Below are 16,663 nucleotides of genomic sequence, written 5' to 3' on the forward strand. Positions count from 1 at the left end.
TCTGCGGGGGATTTTCGGTTCTGGCGAAAACTCTGCTCGCAGAGGAAGAGGAGGACGTTGAGCCGTTGAAGAAAGTGAGGAGAAAAGACAGCGCTCCTTTTGTTTGCCGTTCCGACACTTTGAGCGCGACGGAACAACGCGTGGAGTTGAAACTCGACGGCGGAGAAGTGGTGACCTGTTGCGCCGAGGCTTTGATCAAATGTTCGGACTATTTCGAAGCGATGCTGACCGGATCGTTTCGCGAGTCGGCGCTGAAACTCGACCGTATTTCGTTGCCGGGTGTATCCTATGCGTCTCTGTTTGCCGTCGTTCATTGGGCGCAGGGTTGTTCGTGGAAATGCGCCGCGGGGAAAGGCGAAGGAGAGACGGACGCAAACGGACTGGATTTCGCCTTGGACGTCATGTCGCTGGCGAACAAGTTTCTGATGAACGATCTGAAGGACGAGTGTCAGTGGCACGCAGCGCGCCAATTGTCGACCGAAAATGTCGTCGACGTCTTCTACGTCGCGTGCACGCACGACGCCGAGCTTCTAGCGAATCAGTGCTGTCTCTTTTGGCTACGAATGGACGACTTTGTCGTTCAATGGTCGATTTTCAAGGGCTGGATAGACAACGCAGAAAGGGAAAACGTCTTCAAAGCTATCCACTGTTTATTTACGTCAGCACTAACAAGTGAAATGTCAGCCAGTGAACAGCGAACGACGCATTGATAAACGATTCGAATTGTTACAGTTGCAGCTATAAAGTGTCAAAAGGGAAGAGTGTCAGGCCACTGTAGGCCATTTTTGACGTACCAGTGCCTGCAAGTCGTTGGGCGCGAGCGGTGCTAGCGAATCAGGCGCATGGAACGCCACTCGTGCATAAAGTAGCGTTGGCGAGAACGCTCATTTTCGACGTCACCAGTGCATGCAAGTCGTTGGGCGCGAGCGGTGCTTGCGGATCAGGCGCATGGAACGCCACTCGTGCATAGGGAACGCTCATTTTTGGCCTTCCCGCCAACGCCACTTTATGCACGAGTGACGTTCCATGCGCCTGATCCGCAAGCACCGCTCGCGCGCAACGACTGCAAACACTTGCACGTCGAAAATGGGCGTTCCCGCCAACGCTACTTATGCACGAGTGGCGTTCCATGCGCCTGATCCGCAAGCACCGCTCGCGCGCAACGACTGCAGACACTTGCACGTCGAAAATGGGCGTTCCCGCCAACGCTACTTATGCACGAGTGGCGTTCCATGCGCCTGATCGGCAAGCACCGCTCGCGCGCAACGACTGCAAACACTTGCACGTCGAAAATGGGCGTTCCCGCCAACGCTACTTATGCACGAGTGGCGTTCCATGCGCCTGAACCGCAAGCACCGCTCGCGCGCAACGAGTCAGGCACTGGTAGGCAAAAAAAGAGGTACGTACGGAAGACAGCGTGTGGGGGGGATTACGCTAGCGCTTTATTCAACTCTTATAAGGTATTCTTAGCTCTCTTTTCACATACTGGTGACAGCGTTCATTGGGGACTTAGCCAAGCGAGGACCGACGTAATCCAGTATGAATCGTTTTCTCAATACCCGTTCAACCATCAAGTCCATTTTCTTCTTCCCATAGTAGATCTCAGCGTGAAATTCTCTCTCTTTCATACAGGCCTTCAAATCGGGTACACGACGCCGAGACAACGACGGTGCGACAACTCGTCTTTTAGCAACCGAGGCGTCGACAACGTCCTTATCGCCGTCGAGCGGAGTTTCCTCACTCGTTCTGTCCACTTGCTGACTTTCCACTCGTTCCAAATCAAAGCTAATACTCGCTGCTAATTGACGGGCAACTGTCTCAACACCCTCCTCTTCACTTTCAACGCTTCGACGATTCAAAAACCCCGATTTTGACTCAATTCTTTCGCGAAATTTCGCGGCGATCTCCGCGCCGCGTCCTCGTCGCAAAAGCGCGTCGACCTTCTGACCGGGACAGAGTCGTTGCAACAAGGCGACGGCGTCGTCGTTTTCCGGCTGAAGCGCCAACGCAGCGACGACGTCGTCGAGCGCGCCTGTCGCTTCGTCGCGCGCGTAACGGCAGTGCGCTCGACAGACGTAATAGCGCGGAATTAAACCGTTATTGTCGATCGCCGACGTGAAATGTTCGCTCGCCTTGTCGTATCGACCCGCTTCGAATTCGTTGACTCCCATTTCGCCGTGAACGACGGAAAGGCGAGATCGAACGTCGCCGTCGCCGCCCAAGTCCAACGCCTGCTGATAGTCGGCGAGACTGAACGCCAATTCTCGCATGCAATAGAAACAATCGCCTCGATTCACGTACAATCCCACTTCGGCTTTCTCCGCCTTGATCGCCTTATTCAAAAGAACGACCGCTTCGTTATAATACTTCTTCGTGAAACACTCGACGGCGAAGTCGTTGTACGTCAAAACGAGCTGACGCTGAGCCGAACGACTCGTCTCCACATCGTCGTCGTCGTCGTCACCGTCGCCGATTTCGCCGCACTTATCCAAAGCAATCAAAAAATCGTCCACAGCTGACTCAAAATCGCCTAGACGACGATAAATCGTACCGCGGAGAACGTGATAGGAAGCAACGGAGGGATTCGTCTGTATAGCCGAAGTGAGTCTCTGTAGCGCGTCCTTGCTATTTCCCGAGAGACTCTGTTGAACGGCGGCGTCTTTCATCTCGACGGCTTTGCTCTCAATCGATCGCAGCATGGAAATCGCCTCCGCGTGACTCCCTTCCAGTTCCAAAGCGCTTTTGACGTCATAATAGGCGAGCGTCGTATTGCTGAACATTTCCTGCAATCGAGCGCGAACGACGTAGAGATCGGGATTCGCTCGATCCAATCGCAATCGTTTATTGATCAAATCCAAACACTCGCCGTGACGACCGAGCGCCGAGAGCGCGACGGCGCAGCGCACGTGATAGCCCACGCGATCGGGTCTCATTCGCACGGCGATTCGAAAATACGTCAGCGCATCGTCGAAATATTTCTCGTCGAATAATATTTGCCCGTAGAAAAAATTCGCGAAGGCGAGTCGTTCGAATAGCGTCGAATTTTTCGGATCGAGGCTGTGGGCTTTTTTTAGGTTGAGTATTGCCGATCGGAAATCGGCGATCTGGATAAATATTTCGGCTCGATCGGCGTAGTATTGAGATATTTGGGGTCGAAGGGATAGGGCGCGATTCAGTTTGGCGAGCGCCGATTCGAGACCGTCGCTTTGGGCTGCCGCTTGGCGAGCTTCCGCGTAGAGTTGAGTTGTTTTCGCGTCGACGATCTTTGTCATCGACATTGAGTGCGATGACGCCGTTTCTTCGTCGTATCGCGTCGCGAGACCGTCGCCCATATCTGAAACGATCATTGAGGAATCCATCGATGATATTGGCGTTCGGATTCGGCTGCTTTCGGCGCTCTTCGACTCGTTTTCGTCGTCCGCACTCGATGCCATGTTTGTAAATTTAAAGCGCGCATTGTCGCCTGGGCGACAACGGACCTCAACCCGGATGTGACATCTTTCTTCGAGTTCTACGACTCTTTGTCAACGCAAGATAGATACAAGAGGCAAACGGTAGTCAACCTTGTTAAAAAGCTAGTAGACTAGACAATATCTGAAGGTAGGGGGTTCCCAGTCAGGAAAATGTCTTTCGCTGGAACGAAACGGCCTCGATCTCCGGACAGCGACGAGGAACTGAGCGAAGGAGAAGTTCAAGACCTATCCTCGTCGTCCTCGTCGTCTTCCGAAGCCATTTCGCAGCCACCACGGTACAAGTCTCTCAGTTAGCAGAGAAAAAGGAAAAAAAATCGTACCTGTTTCAGGAAAATCAAAGCTTCCCAAACGCACAAGATGTCGCCAGGCAGCTTTTCGAAAAACCTTGATTACCAAGCAATAGAGAAAAAGAAGGCGAAAAAATTGGCCAAGCTGAGAAAGAAAAGGCGGTGAGTGGGGTAAAAAAAAAAGGAAGAAACAAAAACAACGAAAACCTGTAGAAAGAGGAGGAAAGCTGCAAAACGTCGCTTGCAACTCCGAGAGGAGAACGGCGACAAGCGAAAAAGAAAAGCGACCGACTCCTTTCCGCTGTCTTCGTCCAAAGAACCCCAATCTTCGACGTCGTACTCGTCGTCCGTTCCTCCACGTAGCGCTCCATCAAATATACCCACCTCTGTTATTGTTCATACAAAGCTCTCTTATGAACCCGAGCTCGTTTCGCCGTTTGGTTCTCCCGCGCCTCCGTCGATTCCGCCGCCACCACCGCCACCGCCGCCGCCGCCCGAAGATGATTCCCAGCCGTCGCAACCTGCTTCCGTGTTGCCAGGGAAGGAAGATCTCGTTCAGTCGATGGAGCTGGTTGATAGGGAGATAACGGAAGTCGAACAGCAAATATCCCAATTGGAGAAACGACTTGTGAGTATCAATAATTTGTAAACTTTCTAAAACGATTTCTTCTGTATTTAGATGCAAGAAGAAATGGAATTGTTGGCCGAAGAAAAGGCGAATGCGGATATGCCGCCTGGGTCGTCCAGTCACGGCGGCGATAAAGAAGGAAAGGATAGTTCGCACAAAGACGACGATAGCACCAATAAAAAAGAAGGGGAAAATTTATCAGTCGTTGACGAATTGACGTCCTATTACAGCGAAACCATGCAATCTCTTATAAGAAAGATCTATGCGGAAAATCGAGTAAGAAAATGAGATAAGCGAAAGATATCTGATTGACCACTTGTTCAATAGAAGAGAGCTGCCGCCGCTCACGCACTGTGCAGTGTCAAAGACTCGGCACCAGTCTATTCTTCAGCTGTAAGAACGTTTTGACTTTTTTTTTGATTTCGCGTACTCAATATCTAATTGCGTCTAGCCTCTCTATAATCAGCCATCTGACTTGCCTTTCTATAAGGAGAATCAAGAGAAGTGAGTGCTTTGCTTGTCAATTGTTTTATGTGCTAGCTATTGTTCTCTTCTAGAGCCAAGGCGTTTCACCCTAAGCTCGTTGCCTATCTGAGACGAAAACGCGATCAGAAGTTGGCGTGGAAACAGCGCACGGCGCGTGAGTACAATCGGCTGCACAGAGAGTGGACGAAACGGGTCGAACGTTGGGAAAACGATCCGAGAAGAAAGTGAGAACGAAAAATAATGAATACACGCGTGGAAAAACAATTTCCTGCTTCAGGGCCAAAGAGTCGAAAATCCGCGACTTTTACGAGCGAATGTTTCCTGAAATCAAAAGGCAAAGAGAACAGCAGGAACGCTTTCAACGGTACAGAGACACTCCGGCAATAAATGATCCATTGATTGAGCGCTCTTCTCAGTGCGCAAAGGCCCCTAGATGGGTTTGCTCGTAGTGACGCGGATTTGAAAGAAATTATTGACGGTCTAAGGGACCAGGAAGTCAGCCAATACGCGCATCATTTCCCCCATTGATAGCTAATTTTTCCCTTTTGTTGCAGCTACTTGAAAAGCAGGTCTATAGTCTATCCGTCGAGCCACCTGACTTGTTAGACAGCGACGAAAGAAAGGTTCAGTTTATAAGCAGAAACGGTCGGTTAGCGTTGTACGCGCTGTGTACGTGGCTTGGAGCGTTTATGATAGGCTTCGTCGAAGATCCCATGGCGGATCACAAGCAGAGGAGAATGAATGCGCTATGGACCGACGACGAGAAGCGAATTTTTCGTGAGCAGTAAGTTCTACAGTAGTTTCACGTGACCTATTTAGTAAATAATTAAACTAGATTTGTCAAACATCCTAAGGATTTCGAAAGGATAGCCTTACACCTTCCCAAGAAAGTGCGCTTAGTAGTAGTAGTGCACATGATAGGAATTTTAATTAAGAATTTTTAGTCTTGTGGTGACTGTGTTCAGTATTACTATCTCAGCAAAAAGAAGGAAGGCTACAAGCAAATGCTAAGGAAATACTCGCAAGCGAAGCGTCGAACGAAAGTTGTTCAGTCGAGACCGCAGGTGAGTTTCGCAAGTGTCTTCTTGTCGAAAGAGCGAAAGGAGGTCTCGCAGTTGGCTGCGGGCATGGAAGAGAAAACGAAAGAAATCGCCGAAAGACGGTAACAAACGGGTTTCTATTTAGATCTCTCATTTTTCATTGATTATCTGCCCAGGGAACACGGCGTCTTTGGAATTGAACAGGATTCGGGAAGAATAAGTACGCTCGCAAACAGTCGCTGTACAAACGCGTTAATTAATGTTGATTTTTTTCTTCAGCCTACACTGTTCCCAACTGGAAAGAGGAAGAAATCGAAGCCATGAAAGAAGGTGAAGCAAGTGTAATATCTTTTCAGTTACGCGCACGGTTCAATTGTTTTTAGGGTTGAGAGAATGGGGCAAAGACTGGCCGACAATTTCAAATAGAATCGGCACGAAGACGGAACACCAGTGCCGCAGCTTCTTCACCCATTACAAACGGAAGCTTCATCTAGTCAGCTATCTGAACGAATACAAAGCGAGAGAAAAGGCACGTTAACGTTGTCTTTACACCCCTTCACGCCCTTTTTTTCTCCTCCAGGCTGTGGGAATGAGGTACGCAACAGCGGAAGAGGACGAAAAGGAGAAGAAAACTGACGACGCAGCGACTCTTTCTCGGCCTTCTAGTCTTCAAGGTGAATTTTACCTGTAACGACACCTCGACTCCTTTTTTGGGAACCCTCTCTTTGTCTAAGATATTCTACTTCTTTCTCGCGAAAATATCAGTCTTCCTTCGGCCGAAACATCGAATCTCGCCGACTCCGCCGCGCGAACGGCGCTCACGCCCACGCCGGAACAAGAACAATTTAAAAAGTTCATCAACCTCGCCGCGTCCGTCGTCCACGACTACGAAAGCTCGCGTCAATCGACAGGCGATGCTTTAGCAGAAGAGCAACCGAAAGAAGAAAGTTTGCAATTAACGCCGCCGCCGCCTCCACCACCGTCGTCCGTCAGAGTCCACTTCTCTGGCATACTTACCGAGCCATCGTCGTCGTCGTCCTCCTCCTCCGTCTTGACGGCAGTAGTTTCTACCGCACCGGAATTGGTGACGGCAACGGTGACTGCTACATCGTCGCCGTCAATAGCAAACAAACCGATTCTTGTCGCTTCTCCTCCTCCTCCACCTCCATCTATCTTTAAGCCGTCGGTTGAGCAAGTACTTCAACTATCCTTTGCTTCGTCTGCGTCACATTCGGCGGCTCCTGTGTTGCCGCCTCTTATTCCCCTCGCCGTTTCGGCGAATTCGGCACCGGTTGAGCCGCCCGAGACGCCGACTGTCGTGAAACTCGCTCTACAAGGCGTCCCATTCGAGGCAGATCCCACCGTCTCTGCTGACAATGAGAGCAGTCACCGCCGAGAATCGGAGATTGACGTTAAAGAAGACGGCGTCGAGGAGCTGAAACTATCCAAAGACGACAATGTCATACAGAAGGACGACGATGAAGTGACGAGCGAAAAAATCACAGAATCTGATGGCGACGACGGTGGTAGAAGGAGCGATGAAAGCGTGGCGGACAGCGAGGAGTCACACGAAGAAGGAGAAATTATTAGTGACGAGGAAGAGATTGAACGAGACGAGGATGCGGAGAAATCAGTTCACGACGACGAAAAGGGGAGCGAAAGCGACGTCGTCGTCGTCCTATCGACGTCCTCCGAGACCAGGAAGCCTTTCGTCGACGAACCAGCGGAACAAGCGACTGCGGGAAGCGACGGCGACAAGGAGGAACTGTGGAGTAGTCAAGAGGACTGCGGAAGCTTGTATCAGGAAGAAGAGACCGCTCATTGCGGAGGAATGACACCAGAAGAGGAAAAGAAAGACGATGAACGTGCGACGCGAACGGAAGCCGCTCGAGAAGAAAGGGCAAAGGAGAGATCAGAAGTCCTAACGTCGTCACAAGAGAACAGTGAAACGTCTTCGATACGGCACGCCGAGGACGAGTCGGCGTTCCAGTACGAAGCGATCTCGCCTCCGGATTCGATGACTTCCAGCATAGGCGACGGCGGCGACGATCGATCGACACTACCCGTCTCCTCACCCTTTCTCAGCACCACGCCAACGGAATCGGGAACGCTGAGTCCCTCCTATTCAAGTCCCTATCTCGCTGCAACGAAAGAGAAACGCTATGTACCACTCTTAGAAGCTATAAGTTCTGAAGAAGAAGACTAAAGGCTTAATTAAGGTACATGCAGTTAGCTAAGATATGCGCAGTTAGCCGGAGAAAACCTCCACTACACGTTCAATAGGTTTACGACACACTGGACAACATTGACTTTGCTTTTTCACTTCCTTTGCGCATCCCAGGCAGCATACTAGGTGTGACGTCTTTCCGTGAAGAAAAAGAGCGTTTCTCTTCTTGTCCATGCATATTACACAGGTCTTGGACTCGTCGTATTCAAACTCGCCTTCCTTTACCCTTGTCGTTGCAGGATCCTGGACTTTGACGAAAAACGGCGGCGGATCAAGATTAATGCAACGCTGGCACAAATCGAAATCGCACTCGCTGCAGTGCCACATGTATCGTTCGCCCGTCAAGTGCGACATGCGCTTGCACGAGTCACATATCCATCTGCCATTATAAGAAGGATAGACAGCTTGTCCCTCAGCCAATTTCAACTCGTGCTTGTGAAGATGACTCTTCCGCCCCTTGAAGCACGTCTGACACAAATCAAACTTGCACTTGGAACAATGATAAGGTCGCTGATCGGCCATCAGAGTGCTCGTCTTTTGACAGTGATTGCACCTCCACGCTCCCCTGTACATCGCCTCAGGATAACAGACGCTGCCCTCCGCCAAAACGAGGGGATGCACGTGGAGCGGATGTGCGCATGCGAAATAGCAATTGCTGCACAGATCGTACTTGCATGCGGCACAGTGGTACGAAATCGCTTCCGGGTTCCACTTCCGGCAACGATTGCACGTCCAAGTCGCTTTGGGACCGTACACGTCCGGGCTGCGCGGTTCGACCTTTGCGAGAGGGTGAGGATGATGCGTTTTCGCGACGATGCCGTAGCAGTCGTTGCACAGATCGAAGGAACACTCGTCGCAATGCCAAGGCGACGGGTTTTTCCCCGTAAGTGTCAGTAACGCGCTGCTGTGCATCTTACACACGTCGCAGAACCATCGGCCGCGCGACGACGGATAGATTTCTTCGGCGACTCGTTTTTTTAGGCAGTGACGATGATAGGGATGTTCCGTCGACGAGGGAAGAGTCGTCGGCAAGAACGACGCCATGTCGCGTACGGGTTTGATTGTTGATCCCGTATGCGAAATGGCGGAAGGCGGCGTGAAAGCCACTCTAAAAGAACTCCACGGTCTCGTGAAAAAGACGCAGGTATGCGAGACGCATTTGCACTGCCCGAGACATCATCCTGTCGAAGGAACATCGCGTCGCCGCTGAAACTACAATCACAAACATACACCGGACTCAAGACAAAATGAAAAACGAAGCAAAAGGCATTCCAAGCAATTCTAGAGCTCTCCGAGATCTTCTAACCCTTTTTATTGACAGTGTCAACCTATTTCAAGAACAAATTGAAGACTCTCTATCAGAATGGAATAGAAGATGCGCGAAAGGAAGCCGAGTAACCAGAAATCGTTGCTTTGATCACCGAAAGTACAAAGAGGGGGGTGCATTTGGCTAGGCTCTTGCAACAATGTCTTGATAAAATCAACGAAGTGAAAACCGTGAAAGTAAAAACAGCATCACTAAGCAAATCAGTGCTTTTTGTAAACGGTAATAAGGTACCTCGCTACTTGGAGCACATTAAAAACTAGTCCTCCTTTCTTAGATTCAGACATCAGGTGCGCAGATTGTCTTCCAGAAAGGTAAACGTGCATTTTAATTCTCCCTTAGAAAGCCCAAGACTGCGATGCGACGCGGCGTTCTCATGTCGATGCTGCACCAGGCGGCACATCAGCTACCCGTTTGGAAGCCGTCATTTCCTCTTGAAAAGTACTGATTGGGAATTCCTGGAAATGACATTTTTACTTTTGAACCAGGCCTTCGCACCTGTGTAAACCACCTCCATTGTGCGGAGCCATGCCTCCAGAACCAGGCCACGTATCAAAGCCTGGAGAGCAGGTTAGTGTGAGCTCCTCTCCTTTTCCTAATAGTCATTCTTTTTCGTCTTAGGTATGTGCTAGAATAAAAACATCTGAAGGAGAAGAGCAGTGGATATTGGCCGAGGTAGTGAGTTATAATGTGCACCAAGGAAAGTGAGTTGAATGGGCAGTAAAAGGAATAGGCAATGTATAAATATACCTGTGATCAGGTACACTGTTGAGGACATTGATGAAGAGGGAAGAAGCAGTCGAGAGTGAGTGAATATTTTTAGGACTTTTTTTTCTGTCTTTGATGTACAATCAATTAGATCTCACGTTTTGACTCGCCGTAAAGTCAGCCCACTTCCGACGATGAAAGCAGATCCAACCCTATCGCCATCGGCACTTCACCTCAAAGGACAAGTAAGCGACGTCAGAACCCAGTGTCTGTTCACCGTGACAGCACATGCATAGCTTGTCATGGCAATCTATCCGCAAACAACGTGCTTCTATCGGGGAATAATTGACGCTCTCCCAAACATGGTACAAAGAGAGATATATGATTTAATAGTATTTGAAACCCAGATGTATCATATAGGCAGATAACGATTACTCGGTATTGTTTGAGGACAATTCCTATGCAGAGGGCTATTCACCACCGCTGAAGGTGCCTCAACGATACGTGCTGCCAATTAAAGAAGCGAGAAAAAGGTGACAATAGAATAAGCAAATTATTCGTAATACATGGTATACTACTACTGAATAAATACTACGTACAAACCAACGCGCAAAATTTGTTTTTTCTGTCATTTCTCCTTCGTTTCAATCCACGATGTTGGCGGTTTGAGAATGGGAAGAATTCCGGCGAGATGAACGATTTTGGTAGGATGGCCGAGAAATTTCATTCTCATACTGTAGCTCAGCAGTATGTGCACATAGGCAGCGATGCCGGTGAACAGATGCCAGAGTGCGTGTAGCTGCGTAATGGGACGCAGCGGCCACGCAAGTCGATCGCGCATAGCACGTATGGACGGGCAGAGTTGATTCTCGAGGTTCCACAGGAAGAAACCAATAGCGAATCCGCCGATGGAGACGACGTAGAGCCGCGCCGAGCAGCCGATCGTGCGCGCGCGATACGTCGCGTGAAGAACGAGAAGAACGACGACGAATCCGTAGGCGGCTTCGTGAAAGAGGGGCTCATTAATTCGAAGATAAGCGCACGAGGTGAGAAGTGCATAGAAAAAGGTGACGGCCTTAGCGAAACGCGTCGTTCGACCCGGACTCACGTTGCAAGTCCACGTGCAGTAGAGGAAGCAGCAAGCGGAGAAGAGCATGGGCAATTCGTCGAGCATTTGCATAGAGTAGAGTAGGGTCCCGTGAAACGACCACGATCCGACGCCGACGAGGACGAGAAGAAAGTGCGATAGGACGTAGCGCGATTCCAATTTGTCTTTGCTCGCGCGCGCGAGCGCGACGACCGACGGAAGGACGAACGCGATGTTTGTTATCGTGTTCCAGAACTCGGCTATGTAGATTGTCACGGCGTAGTTCTCTTCGCACCAGTCTAATGTCGATGTCGTCTTTCCCCACAGACCCGTGCCGTTGTCTGGATAGGAAGGCGGCATAGTTTTTGGAGACCCGCCTCCTCTAACCGCGACTGTGCGCATGCTTTCCGGTTTATCTTTATCTCTCGGGTTAAATTGTATTGAATACGCACGTGCCATTCGGACGAACTGTCTACATCCTCCTTATGTAGCCATGCCAGTTGTGTGTCACGTTGTAGCCAAGAAAATCAGTAAAAAAGCTATCGACTGCGTAAGAACTTTCATGTTCGATCATGAATTTTTTCAGGTCATTCAACTTGTATTCACATCCAGCGGCTTCATATGGAACATCATAGAGCACGCCTGGACCAAACTCAGTGGGAAGACGAGGATTGGTGTCCTCGACGATCCAATAATCGCCTGTCTTGAGAAATGGATGAAAATACTCGAGTACGTTAAGAAAATTGTTGTGCGAATCTTCAATGATAACCAGAGGACGAGCGCAGGCCGACATGAACGACGACGGAAACGTTTTCTCCAACGCCGACGTGTCGCCGTGCACAAACTGCAGATTCGACGGAGCAAATTTCTTCGCCTTCTCGTCCAACAACGTCAGATCGATATCCATTGAATAGACACTGGACTGAACGTCGAGTGTGTTCAACGTGTCCGCAATCCAGAGAGCAGCGCCGCCGTTAAATGCTCCTAATTCGATGACGGTTGCCGGTTTCACGTGAGACAGAAGCTGATGACCGATGAGAAGGTCTTCGTGGCCCTTCAGCACGCTGCATCCTTTGTGCTGAATCGCGTACTTGTAGTTGAAGATTGCTTTGATCACGTCAAGCGGCATCAGGCTCGTGTCTTTGCGATCCGACATAGGCTGGAAACGATTGGGATCGTTCAGGCGAGATTGCACGAGGCTCGTGATGCGCGTAAGCACGTCGTGGTACTCATATTTCTCCGCTATTGTGTTAAGGAATCGTGATTTTGCTTTTAGCATTCCAGAAGAAGCAAAAGAAAAGCTTTTTCGAACGAGAGACAGCGATCGTATCATGACGAAGAGGAGACAATAGAGCGGTTGCTCGATTGTTGATTGGTCGATCGGTGGGAAAGTCCCCGTCGGCCTGCCTACACTCTTATTATTATTATTATAGAAGCTTTGGCCGCTCTCTTTCGGCAGCACGCGCTAGAAGAGAGTCTGAGGCCACTGCACCCCTTCGCAATACTTCCCAATGCCAAAAAGGTAATTTTATTTGACTACCGGTAGTCTAAAATAGCAATACAAAAAAAGTGCAAGAGTACAGGCGCACAATTCCAGCCCAGGGAACTGCTACATCCTTCTAATGTAGCCATGCCAGTTATTCGTCACGTTGTAGCCAAAGAAATCGGTAAAAAAGCTATCAACTGCGTAAACACCTTCATGTTCAGTCATGAATTTTTTCAAGTCATTCAACTTGAAATCATCTCCTGTAGCTTCATAGGGAATGTCAAAGAGCCAGTGGTACGAAAGGATTAGAATCTTCGACAATCAAATAATCCCCTGTCTTAAAAAACGGGTGAAAATAATCGAGTATGTTGGGAAAATTATTGTGCGAGTCTTCGACAATTACTAGAGGACGAGCGCACTCAGACATGAACGACGACGAGAACGTTTTCTCCAAAGCCGCCGTGTCGCCTTGCAAAAACTTCAAATTCGACGGAGCATGGCGTTTTACCTTCTCATCTAACAACGTCGGATCAATGTCCATTGAATATACAATGGACGGAATGTCGAGCAAGTTCAACATGTCCGACATCCAGAGAGCACTTCCACCGTTAAATGATCCTAATTCGATCACGGTGGCGGGTTTGACATAGGAGATGAATTGATGGAAGAGGATCATGTCTTCTTGGCCCTTCATCACGCTGCATTCCTTGTGCACGACCCCGTATCTGTAGCTGTACATCGCTCTGAAAACGATTGGGATCGTTTAGTCGAGATTGCAGGTAGTTTGCAACTGAATGCGCGGAAGCACGTCTCGGTAGTCGAGCCCTTCTTCGGCCACTGAGCTGCTGAAACGATTGAGCAATCGAGAAGAGGCGGTAGAAAGAGTTCGAAACAGAGACCGTCCGATCATATTTTGGTGTCACGCTACAGTAGCCGGCGTGAATATGATGACGTCACGCCAAAACAAAAGCCCTGCAAAAGCCAGGCCCCTCCTCCCCTTTTCGCCGCACGGCCGACAATAAGCACCCAGTCAGCGTCGAGGAGAAACTGGCTGGGACCTTTTCATCTGAGCCCTGGCCGCCCTGACCTGCGCTGGCCGCCGCGCTGGCCATGGCGATCAGTTCAGCCGAGCACGTGCCTTCTATCGCGTTTACGTAGCGCGCGTGTACGCAAGATGACGACTCTGTCGACGATTCTCTCTCCTCTGTCTTTGAAAACGCTGGCGAGCCAGTGGCTAGCTGAAGATACCCCTTCATTCGATTACGGCGGCTACATCGTCGGCGACAAAGACGAAGAAGCGATCCTGTGGATGAAATCGACGGGTGTTCTCGCCGGATGTCCCTTCGTATCGACAGTTTTTGACGAACTAAAGTGCGAAATCAACTGGACTGTCGCCGAAGGCGACTACGTCGATACGACCAGTGGCAGAGTGAAAGTGGCTCGTGTACGCGGCGCGGCGCGCCGTCTTCTTCTCGGCGAGCGCGTCGCTTTGAATTGTCTGGCGCGCGCGAGCGGCGTTGCCACGCACGCGCGCCGCCTACGAAAACTCGCCGAAGCAGCGAATTGGAAGGGTCATCTTGCCGGCACGCGTAAGACGACACCGGGATTTCGGCTCGTCGAAAAATATGCCCTTCACGTGGGCGCCATGGCAACGCATCGATACGATCTTAGCTCCATGATTATGCTCAAAGATAACCATATATGGTCGGTGGGCGGAATTACCAAAGCTGTACAAGACGCGAGAAAATTGGCTGGATTTTCAATGAAAATCGAAGTGGAGTGTCGTAGTCTGGATGAGGCTATTGAAGCTGGAAAAGCAGGAGCTGATATCGTTATGTTGGATAATTTCGAGCCTTCTAACTTGCACGCGACGGCTAAGAGAGTGAAGGAGACTTTTCCTTCGATTATTCTTGAGGCAAGTGGGGGAATTCAAGAGGGGAATATAGAGAAATACTTCGGCCCGCACGTCGACGTCATTTCGATGGGAAGTGCAACGCAAGGCTATTCCACTGTCGATTTTTCACTGAAAGTAGACAAAGAGCGAGAAACAAGCATGCAACACGGCGGAGAAGGAAGTCAAATATAAGGAAATCTTCAATTTTTTTGTACACGATAATAGCTAAGAAGCTTGAAACATTAGCCAGATAATGAAAAGAACTCCAAAGCCGAGGAGAATTTGTGAAAGAGTTCGTTCTTCAGCTTCTTGAGGATTGTCAGCGGCGTTGCCACCAACCTAGGAAGCAGAAATAAAAAAAATATGATTATGTACCAAATTAATTCAACTCAACCTGTCCAGCGGCGAATACTCCGAAGGGAAGACCAAAAGCGACGTGAACGCCCGAGAAATCAAACATATTGCCACCCCCGAAAAACTACGCGACTCCATCGACACACGTCATTAGGAAAAAATACTGTAAGCCCCACCCCTTGATTTTGTGGTCGTTCTTCTCTCTGCGCTTGGGGGCGTGGCGGCGTCGGTTTGTCGCGCGGATCGCTCGACGACGAGCCGCGTCCGTAGAGGGGAACGACCTTTTTGCGATCGATTGCCGCCTTGCAGACGGGACAAACGGGATTTCTCGGTCGCGTTTCGAGCCACTACGGTTACGGTCACTTAGGATTACGGAAACCTTCCCTTTCTCGACGACTTACCGTGTGAAGGCATGGCCAGCTTCAGAAAACGAATGAAAGAGACATAGCCAAAGCGATTTACGGATGGCTTACCAGAATAAATGTCCGCACATGCTGATGACGGCATCTTTTGCCGTTGCGAGACAGATATTACAGTCGAAGTTGCCGTCTTGCGATTCTTTGTTCTGCTCGTCGTCATTCGATGGCGGGTTTGGACGAGTCTCGTCCGTATTGACGCTTTCGGACGACATTGTCGCTTCTACGTGTGCGTACGGGGAATTCTAAGGCGAGTTTACACCTGGTAGGTAGCGCACGTTCGATAAATGAGATGACGTTTCCTCTCATTTGTTCGTCGTTTCTTCTCCTTTTCGCGGGATCGAGCGGCAGAATTCCGGACGGCTCAGATTTGCTCCATCTTCATCCGACCTACTATTCTCAACCGGGCTTGCGCACCGTGATCGAACGTCCTTCCACGAACGAGCCCGAAACTCGCCCGTCTGACACTGACAGTTTATGGAAAGACGCAAAACGACGATCTAGACGCGATGCAAGCGTGCCGAACCAGGAAATTGTGACGGTAAACGGTTAAAACATCCTTTTGACCACGCCCACAGATAGTCTCCGGAGGCGGAGTCCTATGTGTCGAAAATGCATTCGTTAAACTAGAGAATGATGGCCTGGTGCTGACCATCATGCATAGCCTCCCACCGCTTACAGTACGCGAGCGCCTTAGATAATGTGACGTCATAAAAATTCACGTTATCATATGTTCACGCTGCTGTACATATATCACAGTCCTACAGCTCACACATACTGTATGTACATACATAGGGCTCATGTTTAGGATCCTAATTACTCTGATACACTCTCGGATACATGTACTGGCTTTGTATGCCCTTTGTATGTGTAGGTATGCGTACGGGTCATATTTACTGTTACCCGTACACGCGAGTACTGTACACGCGTACATACCCACGCATATACTGTACATGAGTGGATACGATTGATTGTGACGTCAGAGCGTGACAATCAAAACCGTCGTTTCGCCTTCTCAGCGCATTTATAAAACGGAAAATACTACAGATCAATTTGAAACAGGGGTTTCTAAGCATTTTTTCCGTTTATCAAAGAAAAAACGCTGTATTCGCGCCGTAAATCGCCTTTTTCGGGTCACCGTTTTGGGCCCCATTTCGCGCATGCGCTTTACAAAAGTAAGGGTTTTTCCTATGTGACGTCACAATACCGAGCGTGACGAACAGACAGACAGACAGACATACAGACAGACACTT

General features: G+C 49.7%; 8 protein-coding genes across 11 annotated transcripts in view; 4 read left to right on the plus strand and 4 right to left on the minus strand.

The window, feature by feature from the left end:
- Positions 1-1,428: 1,428 nt before the first annotated feature.
- On the minus strand, positions 1,429-3,441 carry LOC136187665 (tetratricopeptide repeat protein 16-like). Its single transcript, XM_065975315.1, has one exon. The coding sequence runs from the start codon at positions 3,432-3,434 to the stop codon at positions 1,479-1,481; it is 1,956 nt and encodes a 651-aa protein (XP_065831387.1). The 5' UTR covers positions 3,435-3,441; the 3' UTR covers positions 1,429-1,478.
- A 9-nt stretch (positions 3,442-3,450) lies between these two features.
- LOC136187662 (nuclear receptor corepressor 2-like) lies at positions 3,451-8,318 on the plus strand. 3 transcript variants are annotated; one of them, XM_065975312.1, is made up of 20 exons: positions 3,451-3,554; positions 3,605-3,748; positions 3,803-3,922; positions 3,974-4,388; positions 4,440-4,664; positions 4,716-4,781; positions 4,840-4,892; positions 4,946-5,098; positions 5,152-5,238; positions 5,291-5,369; positions 5,429-5,519; positions 5,571-5,658; positions 5,710-5,764; positions 5,819-5,938; positions 5,990-6,036; positions 6,091-6,134; positions 6,194-6,244; positions 6,298-6,443; positions 6,495-6,588; positions 6,649-8,318. In XM_065975312.1, exons 2-20 carry the CDS (start codon positions 3,624-3,626, stop codon positions 8,118-8,120), a joined length of 3,531 nt encoding a protein of 1,176 aa, XP_065831384.1. In that variant the 5' UTR covers positions 3,451-3,554; positions 3,605-3,623; the 3' UTR covers positions 8,121-8,318. The 3 variants fall into 3 exon arrangements, with proteins under 3 accessions (XP_065831384.1, XP_065831382.1, XP_065831383.1); XM_065975310.1 differs by having other exon boundaries at positions 5,819-6,036; XM_065975311.1 differs by having other exon boundaries at positions 3,491-3,554; positions 3,601-3,748; positions 5,819-6,036.
- Positions 8,319-8,933: 615 nt separating this feature from the next.
- Positions 8,934-10,788, plus strand: LOC136187670 (SAGA-associated factor 29-like). Its single transcript, XM_065975320.1, has 13 exons — positions 8,934-9,024; positions 9,123-9,285; positions 9,332-9,407; positions 9,463-9,535; positions 9,596-9,687; positions 9,743-9,755; positions 9,808-9,906; positions 9,954-10,035; positions 10,087-10,169; positions 10,226-10,270; positions 10,325-10,418; positions 10,470-10,538; positions 10,594-10,788. The coding sequence occupies exons 2-13, from the start codon at positions 9,184-9,186 to the stop codon at positions 10,708-10,710; spliced, it is 945 nt and encodes a 314-aa protein (XP_065831392.1). The 5' UTR covers positions 8,934-9,024; positions 9,123-9,183; the 3' UTR covers positions 10,711-10,788.
- Positions 10,688-11,645, minus strand: LOC136187672 (alkaline ceramidase 3-like). Its single transcript, XM_065975322.1, has one exon. The coding sequence runs from the start codon at positions 11,618-11,620 to the stop codon at positions 10,802-10,804; it is 819 nt and encodes a 272-aa protein (XP_065831394.1). The 5' UTR covers positions 11,621-11,645; the 3' UTR covers positions 10,688-10,801.
- A 1,155-nt stretch (positions 11,646-12,800) lies between these two features.
- On the minus strand, positions 12,801-13,834 carry LOC136187673 (rhamnosyl O-methyltransferase-like). The gene is given in 2 exon segments (XM_065975323.1): positions 12,801-13,020; positions 13,022-13,834. Coding segments are annotated over 2 exon segments (615 nt in total). The 5' UTR covers positions 13,486-13,834; the 3' UTR covers positions 12,801-12,869.
- An 81-nt stretch (positions 13,835-13,915) lies between these two features.
- LOC136187641 (nicotinate-nucleotide pyrophosphorylase [carboxylating]-like) lies at positions 13,916-15,033 on the plus strand. Its single transcript, XM_065975278.1, has one exon. The coding sequence runs from the start codon at positions 13,921-13,923 to the stop codon at positions 14,830-14,832; it is 912 nt and encodes a 303-aa protein (XP_065831350.1). The 5' UTR covers positions 13,916-13,920; the 3' UTR covers positions 14,833-15,033.
- Positions 14,830-15,686, minus strand: LOC136187642 (E3 ubiquitin-protein ligase RNF185-like). The gene is made up of 5 exons (XM_065975280.1): positions 15,468-15,686; positions 15,396-15,414; positions 15,171-15,341; positions 15,035-15,118; positions 14,830-14,979 (listed from the first exon to the last, which is right to left on the minus strand). Exons 1-5 carry the CDS (start codon positions 15,623-15,625, stop codon positions 14,866-14,868), a joined length of 546 nt encoding a protein of 181 aa, XP_065831352.1. The 5' UTR covers positions 15,626-15,686; the 3' UTR covers positions 14,830-14,865.
- The window catches only part of LOC136187638 (VPS10 domain-containing receptor SorCS2-like), a 32,738-nt gene continuing 31,748 nt past the window's right edge, over positions 15,674-16,663 (plus strand). For both annotated transcript variants that reach the window (XM_065975276.1, XM_065975275.1), the window contains exon 1: positions 15,674-15,951. In XM_065975276.1, coding sequence (XP_065831348.1) covers positions 15,703-15,951 — 249 coding nt within the window. In that variant the 5' untranslated portion in view covers positions 15,674-15,702. The remainder of the gene's footprint in view (positions 15,952-16,663) is intronic.

This window comes from Oscarella lobularis, chromosome 5 (assembly GCF_947507565.1).
Source record: "Oscarella lobularis chromosome 5, ooOscLobu1.1, whole genome shotgun sequence".
In the NCBI taxonomy this organism is placed as follows: domain Eukaryota; kingdom Metazoa; phylum Porifera; class Homoscleromorpha; order Homosclerophorida; family Oscarellidae; genus Oscarella; species Oscarella lobularis.